Consider the following 13,415-nt stretch of genomic DNA (forward strand, 5'->3'; position numbering starts at 1 on the left):
GGATAAGGTTAAATATTTGCGTAAATATTGTTTGTTTACTACCAAAGGGTACGAGAAGAGAGAATGAAAACATGGGCCATCTTACCCCAACCTACTATATAACATAACGACTAATTCAGATTAGGTATAATGTAACAGGTGATTTATTTTTATTTTGTTTTTATAACTGCCTCATTTTTTTATTCACACGCCCATAATTAATGTCTCTGAATGCTACAGATTTTATAAGGTTTCGTTTTCCTTTTATACTTGATCGGCAATTCGTTGCAATCAGCCTGCCAGAGCCGACGATGCGTGTCCCACGTAAACAGCGCTTTAAAAACTGCAGTTTTAGTTCTAAGTCGAGCTCTGTATACGTAATAGTAAGAAGCGCGAAGAAAGGAGCGCTCTGACGTCATGCGTCCAAGGAATTTTCGGGGCGCGTCAGTTCTTAAGCCGATCTCGACTTTTCCAAGCATTTGCTTTGCGTAGACGTTTCAAGATGTTGTTTAGAGCAATTGTATTGTTATTGTTTGTTGGTACAGCGCATGCGCAGCAGCCACTTACGTATACAGAAGCGATAGTTGTAAGCATATTTGGAACTCTGGGAGTTGTTCTACTTTGTATCGCACTTGCCTTGTTGTATTTTAAACTAATAAAAAGTAAGCAATAACATCTAAATCTGTATAAAACCAGCTTATGTTAAAATGCAATAGAATACTTCAATATATAGTAGGGTGTGGTAGATAAGACACCTTTTTGATCTATTTTCTCGTTCCATTTGTTAGTAAACAAAGAAAATTCAAAGAAAAAAACCCCCGTGTCCTCACGACTCCTATGGACCTTTGTTACTTGTTCAAAACACGATCAGGACATTTGGATATTATGTGCTACAGATGTCCCATCTCTCCCCACCCTACTATATAATATATTATAAAGCTATGTAATATGAAGATAGCATGTTTCCCGGCACACTTATCTCGTGAATTTAAAAGCCCCGTGTGTTTGCTCCACTGGTTATTAACTTGGTCTTAGAAGTTACGTTGATTGATATGTGCCTAAAACAATACGCCGTCAATCCACAAATAGCGTTTATTAAAGCGTGGGTGTCTGTAGTTCGCTATGGCCGTGTTAACAACTGTTTAATGTGATGTTTTACAACCGTGGTTTTAGAAAAGAAGAAGCGAAATATTTCCAACTCCAATGACGTTGGACACGACAATCCTGTTCTATCAAATACTGAAGGTACCATTTGCTTTGCTATCTATTACGTATGTCGTATAGTCACGGTTGCACTTAAAACCGCGTTGAGTGTAACACATACTTATATAGCTTGAAAAAGCACTTTCGCCTAAATACACATATAGACACGACCTACTAAATTCGTATGTTTTTTAATGCGTTTTTTTCCATTACTGCTACCTTTTTTAGGCAAAATACATGACGTAACAATTGAAAATAATGGTGTTTGGCCTTCTAATTTCAAACGTAAAATGTGAATTGTCAGGCCGTATCTCTAGTAGGATCTCTGTTAGGCCGTGATATATTATAGACTATAGACGATGGTATATTATAGAGTTGTTTGAATATGTTCGTTTTCCTTTATATACCTTCTCACAACATCGCATTTACATTGCTACCGTACAGTTATTTTGGAATTAGACATACAACTTATACGTTGACAATGTTCTTTTAACTGTAACGCCCATATATCAATAATTTTAGACACAACAGACGCAAACGGAAAAGATCACAACGCCGAAAATGGAGAGGTACAGACGAAGCCACAAGACCAAAATGCGCAAATGGTGAATGGTTTTCATTAAAGTTTAACTAATGAAGTTTAAAACCTTGTTAACATGTTTTGGGTGTTTAGGATAACGCATTACAAGCAAAAGAAGTCGATGTCGACGTTAAGACGCCCACTGATGATAATGTAAGCATTTTAAACTCACTTGAACCTATACTTAACATGAGATACCAAGCTCATATAAAATCACAAAGCGTTCCCACTAAAAGTCATAGGGCGTATCGGGTCTAACACAGACCATGTTGTATTACAATAGGACGTCTTCACTGTGCTGATGGACGAGAAAGAGTCGCCAACCAACGGGTTTGATTTAATGCCAGGAGAGAATGGAAACGTGCAAGTGGCGAATATACGTAGGAATGGCCCAGCACACGATAAACTGAAAGAAGGTATAAGAATATGAGATTTTCAAACACCCACAAAGTTACATACGTGGTAACCTGTAAGCGCAGGCACGAGGTGTATGAAACAGAACACTTGTATATGATTATTTGAATGTTCTTTGTTTACTACCAAATAGGACGAGAAAACGGAATAAAAAATGTCCCATCTTTCCTCACCCCATTATATATAGTTTCCCACCAACGTAACGGGCATACCCCTATAGCATATTTACAAATTAAACCAAGTCTGTCTACAATTTTAACTTAGGTATTACTAACATTTCGTATGATATTCCAGGTGATGTCATTGAAAGTGTGACCGTGTTTTTCGACGACATCACATACCAAGATGCTCTTACATTACTCAGTAACTCCGCACCTTATAAAGTGGCGATTACTGCAAGCCATAATCAAAGAAAGGTATGCTGTATGATTCATACACCCACATATAACAGGTCAACTATTTTTGTTACATAGGAACCGGAGACAATGACGGTAACGGATGAATTTCAAGGTTGGAATTTACTTAATCAAAAAAATAATAACTTTATTTGTTTCTTCGATTACGGTAGCGAAATATGAATATTAATTCATTTTTATAGAATCTGCTGCAGACGCCATGCTACACGCTGCACCAGAAAACAGGTAACTATAGCCTACATGATATATAGTAGGGTGGGAAAAAAGAGACACCTTTTTTTTCTCGTCCCATTTATATACAATGTATTATACATCTGTTATAGTATACAAATAGCGGGTGCAGACTTGCGCGCTTTTTTCCAATTACTTGGTATTCTGCCTTAATTAGGTATTTTCAACCCACTGTGAGTTGCTTTTTATAACTCTTAACATGCTTAACCGATTATTAGCGTGGCATAGTCACCATCTTTTTGCTATTACCTTCAATCTCTTCGCTATGCTAAATAACGTGATCTTTGGTATTCAATACACATATAAATAAAAATTATAAATATGTTATAGTATAATCACAGTTCTATATAAGCCAACAAAAACCGACGTCTTGTATCTCCCAAGGTCGCCTGAAGACGTGGTAATCCCAAGCAACGATGAGGTTCCAATCTCATATGAGGAACTACAGACGAAATCTCCCCCTCCTAATATTGGAACTGTTGTTTTGCTTAAAGATGATGAAACAAAGAAGTCGAAACTTTCGCATCCCTCTATAGACGACGACAGCAAAAGTACGAGCTCATCGTCCAGTTATTCTTCTGCGAATGATAAAAATGAGCATATTTACTCCAAAGTAAGCAGAAGGGCGTCAACAAGCAGCAGCAGCAGTAGTAGCGATTCTGACGACGAAGATAGGCGTGAAGGAGGTGTAGGAAAAGATATAAACGGAGATAGAGAACCAACAGATGTGATGCAACGCCAGTGGTTGCTGGTACAATAGCGACTGAAGAAGATAACGAAGAAGTTGTATTACATCCAACGTATGTTAATATTGATACAAAGCCTGCTGTCAACGATGAACGGAACAGTGAGGACAATGAAAAATCCAGCTCCGAATCCTCGGATTCGGAACCTGAAGTAAACGATCCGAAAGGCAGGCCTTCTTTCAGTGATCATACAGGAGGCGATGATGGCAGCAAGAAGAAGGTGTCGAGCTTCGAGTCTTCGGATTCGGAGACTGAGACCAAAAAGCCCGAAGTGAAGACCAGAAGTAGTTCTTCTTCTTCTAGCAGTGATGAGGAAAACAACGATGGTAGGAACGGGAAGGAAGAAAATAGCTCTGTACCAGTGACGGTTTCACAACTAAATTTTAAGGACACGCATAGTTCGTCCTCGTCTAGTAGTGAATCGGATAAAGAGAGTAATATTTCCCAAGATGAAATAACTGAGCTTAAAATAACTCCTGTGGAGGCAGGTGCAGAAACATTGGATGCACCATCTACTCCTATTATGACTCCAAGCAAAAGAAGAGAGGATATTACGTTTACTTCAGGGTGGAGAAAGGCTGTCAAACTTCTTGACTTGATTCGAGCAGGTTTGGTGAGAGAATCGACTGTCAAGAAACTGGAGTTTGGAGAAAAAGAAGAGAAGGACCTCGAAGATGAACTGCAGCCGTTTCTAAGTGGGAGGGATCCAATAGCTGGACTCTTGGTTGAAGAAACGAACAAGAAGATTTCGTTTTATGATGCGTGTAAAAAGGGGATTATACGAAGAGGTACGGCTGTTAGTCTACTAGAAGCACAAGCAGCAACTGGGAGTATCATTGATCCCAACTCGGCGGAGAAAATGTCGGTAAAAGAAGCCACAAAATGTGGTTTGATTGACAGGCAATTTCAAGCTGTACTGGAAAGAGCAGAGCGAGCTGTTTTGGGGTACAAGAGTAGACTCTCCACTGAGCCCATGTCTTTATTCGACGCAATGAATCGTAAACTTGTTGTAGAAAGCCACGGTATACGGCTCCTAGAAGCCCAAATTGCGACCGGCGGAATTATCGACCCTTTTGCTAACCATAGACTACCGGTAGAGGCCGCCTTTGAGCGCGGTTTGTTCGACAGGAGGTTGGAGCAAATACTCGAGGACCCTTCAGATGACACGAAGGGATTCTTTGATCCAAATACAAACGAGAATCTTACGTATCTAGAACTCGTGGAACGCTGCGTCACGGACGAAGAAACTGGCTTGCCACTCCTACAACTTGTAAGCAAGGACAGGAAGAAAGAATACTTGTCAAAATATCAACCCAAGTTTCTGTCCTAAGTTTTTATACACAGAAATTATTATATAATAAGGTGGGGGAAGACGGGACACTGTTATCACATAATATCCAAATACCCTCATAGTGTTTTAAAGAATTAACAACGAACGATGCGAATCGTGAACACACGGTTTTATAATTCTTCCTATGTTCTTTGTTTACTTCTAAATGGGACGAAACACTGTTGACCCATCTTCCCCCACCGACAAATGGGTCAAGAAATTAAAATAGAAAAGTGTCCTAACTTCCCCCTACCCTACTATATTATATACCGCTGCTAATGACATGTTGCTGTGTACCTTGTGTTTACATTGAGGCAGAATCACCTGTCGTTTGGCTGTATAGAAATATTCGTTTTGCTTTGCTTTTTTATCTGTGTAATTTTGGGGGCACATAGGCCTATAGGGACCATAAAGATACTTTTCGTCCAACAGTTTGTGTTGTCGTTCTTTGCCGCAATTTTTTGCATTTCTTTATAAATAATTTCCGCTTTTTTCATCTCATGACGAAATTAAATAAATATATATATATTAACGGATGTTATAGTATTTCTTTAGACTTATAACCACTTATATTAGAAATTCAAAATCGCGAATCGTTGTGAACTTAGTCTGTAACGCCACAATGTCAAACTGACGTCACAATCATGCCGCTATATCCAATCCTTGAAGCTGATTGGTCAGATTGCTCACGTGACCAACTCCTCGCACCAGCTGATTGCTCCGCGCATAAAACGCCTCTTCTACAAAGTTACCACGTTCTCGCAGTTTAGATGAAGTTGGTTCCACATCAGGTTACAAGTTGGAAGGTTTCAACAAGTTTTCTTGCAAGAGTTAAGTATTGTTTACTTACTTCAGTATTATATTATGACAAATACTATTTACAATAAAATATAACACACTAATACAATTGCACTACATTATAATATACATAATGTACAATAATATAATTGTACAGGTTTTGTGCCTTGCGTTTATTACTTTATTATATTAACTTTTAAATATTTTTTATAACATTCTGTTTCCGGAATCGCGACGGTTCTTTATTACGTCACTCGCGACGTCACACGCAATATCTCAGTTTACAATCGCTGCGTTCTATTAGGTCACAATCCGATACAATCGTTTAGATTTCGCTTTCTATATAACTCGAATTAATGTTACGTCGTTGGTTTCGTTACGTCATAGATGAACAACATGCGAATATTCTACGCGTGGTTTCGCGGCGTTTTCTTTTTCATGGGGCCCCATGCGCGATTATCGTCGACGCAAGGCACATTACTTGTATATTCTAATTAAACTTCCGCTATAAGCGCGAAGCAAGAAGATCAAAGTATTGGTAAAGTATAAACCACAATTGGCATTATTACGTACATAAGCTTTTTTCTAGGAAGTATTGGTGATGTGACGTCACGGAGTGGTGATGACGCAACAGAAGAACCCACTTCGTAAGTTAATTGTTTCGTCACAAATTTTATTAAATATTTTAATACCGATTTGTTACAGAACATGGTATGTGACGTCACAGAGGATCAAGCGGACCATGGCGTGAAGCATGAATGAAGGTAAATATGACGTAATAATATGTGAGCGGTAGTTTAACGATTAGTATATTTGCAGAAAATTCAACAAAAAAGCTGCCAAAGAAAAGCGCAAGGTCCTGCATATATTATCAGCGGTGATTATTGCTAAACGAAAATACCATTAGAAGTTTTAAAAGTGTTTCTAACATTTAATGTGCAAGTATTAAAATGTAGGCTCTGTATATTTTTATTGTTATTGCTGAACGTTTACGCACTATAATAGGTTTTTACAGGTTCATTACAATTGAAGCCTTTTTGTAAATTTAAAAGCAATACATATATGTACCAGTTATATTAGTTTGTTATTGATTTCAAAGTGTCATTAACACGATCAGGAAATATGGGATTTAGGTGCTAACGGTGTCCCATCTTACCCCATAGTAGTAAAATACCTAATTGATAAGGCTATGTCGTAACTATAACGTTTGCCTTGCAGTCGAAGAACAAAGACGAAGCCGCCGATAATGGATACACGGTTTGAGGTTTGAGTATTAAAAGTATATGGTGTGTGACAGTGTATGTGTTTGCGCTGGTGTATTCTTATTTGCTGGGTATACGATTGCCAGCTATTTTTAGTCAGTCACTACTATAGTGCGTTTTGCATGTCTACGGAATATATGCAATACAACTATGGCGAGTATCTTGTTGGATTAGATTTTGTTGTTGTACACTCTATTGTGTACTTCGTTTACAAAGGTCGAACCCTTCAGCGAATCTGTATTGTCCTAAATCGCTTGGTAAAAAGGCTATGTTGGTACACAAATACTCGAGTAATATTAACACGCAGTATAATATGCGTGCATTTAAAGTCAATAATTCTCCATTTAATTCTGTAAAATAACTTCTTGGCCCCGATAATATAAATATAATTCCAAAAACGTCATGTAGCGTGATTGGGACGATGGCCACGTCACAATTACGCTACGGCGTCGATACGGTGGGTCATAGCATTGTCATGACCCTGCGTTCGGTGCGGTTACGTCAGGTCGAGGAGCGTAACATCCGGACGGTATTATAATGTGTGAAGATACGACGAGAGTATCGCGGTACAAACATGCCGACCTACTTTTTAATTGGGACATGCGGAGCTGTTGTTGGCTTCGACTTCTTGCGGTCGAACATTCAATATGATGAACACTGCAAATGAATATCCTTAGGGATTTGAACCATATTTTATTTGTAGATGTTTCTATGATTATGTCCGCGTTAATTACTTTTGTGATCGGGTCTCCTTTCCGTATGATTGAGCTGTTGTGTTTGTTGCATGTCACAGTACTGTCTTTGCACTCGTACTATTTTTGTCTTTATGTTAGACCTATGTGCGTCTTAGTATTATTTTTGTCATTGGGGTTTCTTTAACCTGCGTGGACAGTAACATCCCGCAAGGGTTTCTCACCAGAGTAGAAACCCACTACCATTGGCTGGGGGCTTGTCGTGCCGTAGTGGCTTTCCACCAACGCCAGCCACATTAAGTATGAAGATATTTTAATCCTGTTTTATTTTCCAGAAAGATATTTAACAACGAACTGAAGATTTTAATATTAATATTTTACTTGTGTTTTGCATTGTTTAATAAACTATTAGAAAAATAATAATCTGTTGTGTTACTGCGTTACTATATTAAAAGACCCCTTGCGTAAAAATTCTTTAGTATTATATAAAATGTTTTTAAAATACAAAATAACAGCAGGTTTTATACGATTTCTATGACAATATTTTCGCGGTTTATGTTCAACGAAGCGTGTCTGAAAACACTTTACAAATTTTTGCGTTTATTCATTTTTGTGATTATTAGCACGCGTTGTCGTTGTTGTTCCGTATGCTGTTTTACTGTACATGGCGCAGCCTGCCTGGTCGAACTGGTTAAGTAAGATCGTCGGCCAGCCAGATACATGGAAACTTGCCAAACTGGTTTAGCAGCAGCCTGCTCCAGCATTATTTAAGCATTAACAATCACCCACAATGTTACACACTTGGTAACTCGTAAGCTGGCAAGAGGTGTATGAAACGGAGAACCCGTGTTATAACGACTGTTGTTGCCCGACCATGCAAGGATAAAGCAAGTTACATTCATTCATTACTTTTTTGCTACTATACTCTGTTAAGAATTACGCTATGATTATTACAATTCTCATTAAATGCAATTGATTTAATAATTTTTATGCTTTTTTTTAAAGGTGTTAAATTAGCAAAAATGGAATCCGTTTTCTGTTTTGAAGTTGCAATTGATTGCTTGAATTTACGAAATCGAGTGAAATGCTTTGTACCATACATAGCTGTTGCATTTCTTGACTTTCCTACCATCTTACTGTATGCTGAGAAGCCAACAACACGCTTGCATGGAAATGTTTATAAGTTTACGAAAGGGAAATCATGTTTGTTTAAAATGAGCCCAACAGAGGTGTATGAGAAGCTTTTAAAAACTCCACTTTATGTTGTAGTGTTGGACAAAGGTGGGGATGAGCAGAAATGCATCGGGTCAACCTCCATTGAGCTGAAAGACTCAATTAAAAGAGTATTAGGCGACCTGCAGACTAATGGTCTACACCAAGCAACTTGTCATGGGGAAAATCTAACAGTACCTATAATAAACTATGCAAATGCATGTGTGGGTGCTTTAAAAATAGCTTATAAGCTAACAAGTCTTGGTCATTCAATGCTTCCTCATTTAGCATCTGTGCCCATAAGTTATACAGTTCAAGAATTGACATCTAATATAGCTGTGAAGAATGTGGATGTCATGCCACTCTCCACAGTTGAAAATGTGATAACCCCTCCACCTCTTTATTATAAAGCTGAGCCAAGTAATAAAAAGGCTTCTGGTGATGCATTTGAAACACCCAAGACAAAAGATGCATCTACAGCAATGTCGGTATCCACCAAGACAAGTGAAGGTGAAAAAAATGATCCTATTACATTAAAACAAGAACCACCAAAACCCACACTTCATAACACAAAAGGAAAATTAATATCAATAGAAACATATGCAGATCGAAATACTGAGGCAACTCAAACGGACATTATAGCTTTAAAACAATACCCCATCCTCAGTGCTTTGGTTAGAGAGGTTCTTCAATTAAGTATTGGTAAAGAAACTGAATTGGACGTAAGAAAAGTTTCGGAAGATAAAGGAATGAAACAAGATTTGCAACAATCTTGTTTACTAAAGCCAAGAAGTGGTGCTACTCATAAAGACAGGCCAACAACTTCTGCTAAACTTACAAAGTCAAACAAGAAGTATCCATTGCAGTATGGGTTAACAAAGTCACTGAGACTTAGAATGGCTTTGACAACAACTGAAGAGCACAGGCTTTCAAGTACTGCTCCTAAACCAAGGAAGCATGTTCCATTGAAAAAGAAACCTGCTTCCGGAAGATTAAAAAAGAAAAGTGGAACAAAACCAAAGCGAGAAATGGGTATTATTGACAGGGAGATAACACCGGAGCCAGAAATAGCAGAGGTTATAAACGATGATCCATCTTATTTAAAAGATGCTGACTCTTCTGGACAAGAAGATCAAATGAAGAAGACAAGGAATATTGGTTTGGGGTTGGAAGATCTTGTAATAGTGAGAGAAATATCTTCCCCTAGAGCACAGAGCAGACAGAGCATTGAAATAAGACTCCCTACCGCTCAGGAAGAGAAGGAGAACTCAACTGGAAACTACACTTACTCCGATGACTTTGATGATGAAAAGTCATGGTCATATGAAAGAACAACATCTGTTTTGACAACGTTCGAGATGTCTCCTCAACCCACTGTTCTTGATGCAGTGAGTGAGGCGGAGCAAACAACTAATGAAGTTACAAATCATTTAACTGTGGATGTTTCACCGCAGCATACAATCTCAGATGTTTCACCAAGTGCCACCTTCGCAACTACACCAAGAGAAATGACAATGGATGATTTACGTAAGGACATAACATCCCCACAGTTTGCAACATTCACAGTAAACCAGTCTAAAACTAAACACGCAAGTAAGGAGAGTTATGAAGACTCATTTGAAACCTCTAAACACCCATCACCACGACAAGAATCATCAGCAGTTGAAAATGATTCCAAACCAACTGATGACTCGGCATCTGTTGCCACGACGCTCTTCGCTCATGACCTCCCTGTTCCTGCTCCTTCTTCCGATTCCCCAGTGATCCGATCTCTTGCATCGGAGCCAAGGATCAAACCGCGTCCTCCTAGTCGATCCCAGTCCTTATCTCATGAAAAACTCCATCGAAAGTTCCGGATGAGCACTGAGAGCTCTTTCCAGATGTCGGAGCCAAGTGACATCCGGACTTCTGATCTCGCGGACATTAAAACATCTGACATCATCAGTGAGCTGAATACGTCAACTGAAAACAATTCCCCAAACGCAAGCGATATTTTGGGACGAAAAGTATCTTTTCCAAATTTATGAACTATTAAAGAAAAAACATGAAAATAATTTTTAAATCCCAATATTTTTTAGACAGGTTAAAAGTTTTGTGTATATTATTATGTTTTTAAATTGTTGTAAGCTTAAGCTTGTTTTAGTGTTGTTCAAAACCTGTTTATTAATTTCGATAGAAAAGCATTGCAATAGGCAACTGTGATTTGACAGCATGAATATTAAATATTTTAAAGTAAAGACAACATAACTTCATTGTAAAGTGACTTGCTACCATAGGATATGCTCAACAAGTTGCAATATATAAATATCTTTTAACTGGTACGTGTAATTAAATGTAATCTATTTCTTTGTATTTTATAGTATATTCTAAATATTTATATACAATATTATATACATTAATACGGTAATACCACACTCACTTTATATATGTCACTGTTAGTGTTTCATATGTTTTCATTTATTCTATACAAATTTGTAACTTTTATATGAAATTTAGATGATATAGCACCTTATAGTTAGTAAAGTATGTTGAACTTGTTGGTTTTACTTTCTTTTCTCATCCCAACCTGTTATCCCCATCCACAATGCATTGATACGCAAGCTCCATTCACGTAAGTTTAAGTTTCAACCTTTTATCTTATGTGTCATTTGTGTCGTGTGCCATGGAATGCCATGTCATCCTAACGTTTGAAACAAGGGTAAAATTATATGATTATGATTTATCTCCAAGTTTATAAGCAGCTCTTAGTCACTGCATTTACAAACAAGCTTATTGTGGTAGTTTTACCGCTAACTCGTCTCGCCTCGATAACATTCAGGCGCTTAACGCTTTTGTTGTGTCGTGTTGTTCGCACAGTCACCAGTTAGTTTAGTTGGTACTGCAGTATAGTGAGGTGTATAAAACAAAACACCTGTGTTGTAATAACTTCTGTTACCTGGTGTATGGAGACAAGTTAGTTATATTCCTTCATTCATTCTGTCCATATCACACGCAGGCCTGAAGAGACGTTCAATTTATGCCTTGAATATCAAAACTTTGGTTGTTGCAATGATGATGCTGCTATTAATGCAAGATTCAATGAGATTATGAATTCTTCATCAGTGAATGAAACCAATGAGTGTGTGAGCTTTATTCAACACATTCTCTGTCAGGTTTGTGCAAATTATCCTAGTAGTGCGATCAAATGTTTGGCAACTTCAGTTTAAAATTTTCTTATATAAAATTTAACAACTTTTCCCTTAACAAGATTTTTTTGCGAATACCCATGGTTAGAAAAATTCGCTATGTTTTTTGAAATATTGACTCTGTTTTTTTTGGGTCATCTATTCCCTTTTCCAACAGCTAGGCAAGCACATTACAGAGGATTTATTTTTGTAATAATTCGGTATCAATCTCACAGATTTCAAACTCTGTATTGTGCATTCGTACTAACACTTATACACATATACTTCCAGGTTTGTTCACCATACGCGGCTCACTTGTACGATGCAGAAGGAAGTTCAGCTCCCAAAACCTTCCCATCCTTGTGCCCAACATATCTTAATGAATTCAACCAAAACTGCAGCCATCTTACCTCACTTTTGACTCTTGACTCGCAGTCTGGGGTGATTTCTTCCCAGAACTCCACATACTGCTACCCTGATACACTAATCAGTGACACACGTACTACAAATTTAGGAAACTTAACTTCTGACGGTAAAAGTTCCCTTTGCTTCTATTTTTTACAATATTTTATCATTATATAAAAATCTTTTTGTTACAAAACTTTAACGTTGTTAATTAAATTTTTTGTTGGGTGATTTATTTTTGTTCGTTACGTATTTCTAGCAATTGATCCTGATCGCTATTGTGTTACTATGGTCTATGTTGCATACCTTAGGTTTCTGGTTATCATAGTTTATCCAGGTATTCCTCAACCTGTATATCATCAATTATTTTATGATTTTTGGCATTAATTTCTTTCAATTATTTAGTGTTTGACTAACTAACTATTGTTTTAAACCGTAAACGTAAATTATATATATATATAAATATTTGCAATTAAAAAAAATTTCTTTTTGTAGCCAACTGTGATGTACTTTGTGTACAAGAAGTAGCGAATAATTTTTACACGTCAACCTCTGCCAAACCCTCAAATGATGGAACACATAGGTATCTGCTATCTTTTCATTTTAATAAAAAAATACATCTGTTTTTTTTACCATAAGGAATCAAAGATAAATCTATTGTAGTGAATCCACTAAGAGTAAATCAAGGCAGTTGTACTAAAAATATATGATCTGCCAATCAAGGTGTAAAATGCAGTGTTTGGACAAAAATGGCAGTATTAGAATTTTTTATATCATGCCTCATTAGAGTCACTACACTGCTATATTGTCTTCATGTTATATTCACACTGGTTATTCCATAGTACTGCCAGATACCCCAGGTGTCTACTAGTACTGTCTATGCTCAAACATTGATCTTTTATTTCTGTTTACTGTTGCAGCAATCCCTGTACACAATACTGGAGTATTTATTTTAGAGTTTCAATATGAATATTGATGAATAC

General features: G+C 37.4%; 4 protein-coding genes across 5 annotated transcripts in view; all 4 read left to right on the forward strand.

Moving 5' to 3' along the window:
* The first annotated feature begins 39 nt into the window (after positions 1-39).
* LOC100177398 (pinin-like) lies at positions 40-3,620 on the forward strand. 2 transcript variants are annotated; one of them, XM_018811610.2, is made up of 9 exons: positions 40-641; positions 1,153-1,224; positions 1,705-1,787; positions 1,856-1,915; positions 2,046-2,178; positions 2,471-2,592; positions 2,650-2,686; positions 2,775-2,817; positions 3,208-3,620. In XM_018811610.2, exons 1-9 carry the CDS (start codon positions 482-484, stop codon positions 3,581-3,583), a joined length of 1,086 nt encoding a protein of 361 aa, XP_018667155.1. In that variant the 5' UTR covers positions 40-481; the 3' UTR covers positions 3,584-3,620. The 2 variants fall into 2 exon arrangements, with proteins under 2 accessions (XP_018667155.1, XP_026689828.1); XM_026834027.1 differs by lacking the exon at positions 1,856-1,915.
* A 38-nt stretch (positions 3,621-3,658) lies between these two features.
* LOC113474178 (desmoplakin-like) lies at positions 3,659-5,435 on the forward strand. Its single transcript, XM_026834095.1, has 2 exons — positions 3,659-3,720; positions 3,753-5,435. Exons 1-2 carry the CDS (start codon positions 3,659-3,661, stop codon positions 4,897-4,899), a joined length of 1,209 nt encoding a protein of 402 aa, XP_026689896.1. The 3' UTR covers positions 4,900-5,435.
* Positions 5,436-8,234: 2,799 nt separating this feature from the next.
* On the forward strand, positions 8,235-11,575 carry LOC100175068 (microtubule-associated protein 10-like). Its single transcript, XM_002125494.3, has one exon. The coding sequence runs from the start codon at positions 8,641-8,643 to the stop codon at positions 10,888-10,890; it is 2,250 nt and encodes a 749-aa protein (XP_002125530.2). The 5' UTR covers positions 8,235-8,640; the 3' UTR covers positions 10,891-11,575.
* LOC100185258 (HHIP-like protein 1) overlaps positions 11,358-13,415 on the forward strand; it is an 8,942-nt gene continuing 6,884 nt past the window's right edge. The window contains exons 1-4 of the mRNA XM_002125534.4: positions 11,358-11,474; positions 11,859-12,015; positions 12,319-12,559; positions 12,928-13,015. Of these exons, the coding sequence (XP_002125570.1) occupies positions 11,389-11,474; positions 11,859-12,015; positions 12,319-12,559; positions 12,928-13,015 (572 nt within the window). The 5' untranslated portion in view covers positions 11,358-11,388. The remainder of the gene's footprint in view (positions 11,475-11,858; positions 12,016-12,318; positions 12,560-12,927; positions 13,016-13,415) is intronic.

Source organism: Ciona intestinalis, chromosome 4, assembly GCF_000224145.3.
Source record: "Ciona intestinalis chromosome 4, KH, whole genome shotgun sequence".
In the NCBI taxonomy this organism is placed as follows: Eukaryota; Metazoa; Chordata; class Ascidiacea; order Phlebobranchia; family Cionidae; genus Ciona; species Ciona intestinalis.

What these genes read in the sequence shown, in the direction of transcription:
- LOC100175068 (XM_002125494.3), top strand. Translation starts at nt 8,641, where the DNA reads ATGCTTTTTTTTAAAGGTGTTAAATTAGCAAAAATGGAATCCGTTTTC.
- LOC100177398 (XM_018811610.2), top strand. Translation starts at nt 482, where the DNA reads ATGTTGTTTAGAGCAATTGTATTGTTATTGTTTGTTGGTACAGCGCAT. An exon ending in TGTTCTATCAAATACTGAAG is followed by an intron (nt 1,225 to 1,704) that starts GTACCATTTGCT and finishes CAATAATTTTAG; the next exon opens with ACACAACAGACGCAAACGGA. An exon ending in GGTAACGGATGAATTTCAAG is followed by an intron (nt 2,687 to 2,774) that starts GTTGGAATTTAC and finishes TCATTTTTATAG; the next exon opens with AATCTGCTGCAGACGCCATG.
- LOC113474178 (XM_026834095.1), top strand. Translation starts at nt 3,659, where the DNA reads ATGAACGGAACAGTGAGGACAATGAAAAATCCAGCTCCGAATCCTCGG. An exon ending in CCTCGGATTCGGAACCTGAA is followed by an intron (nt 3,721 to 3,752) that starts GTAAACGATCCG and finishes GCCTTCTTTCAG; the next exon opens with TGATCATACAGGAGGCGATG.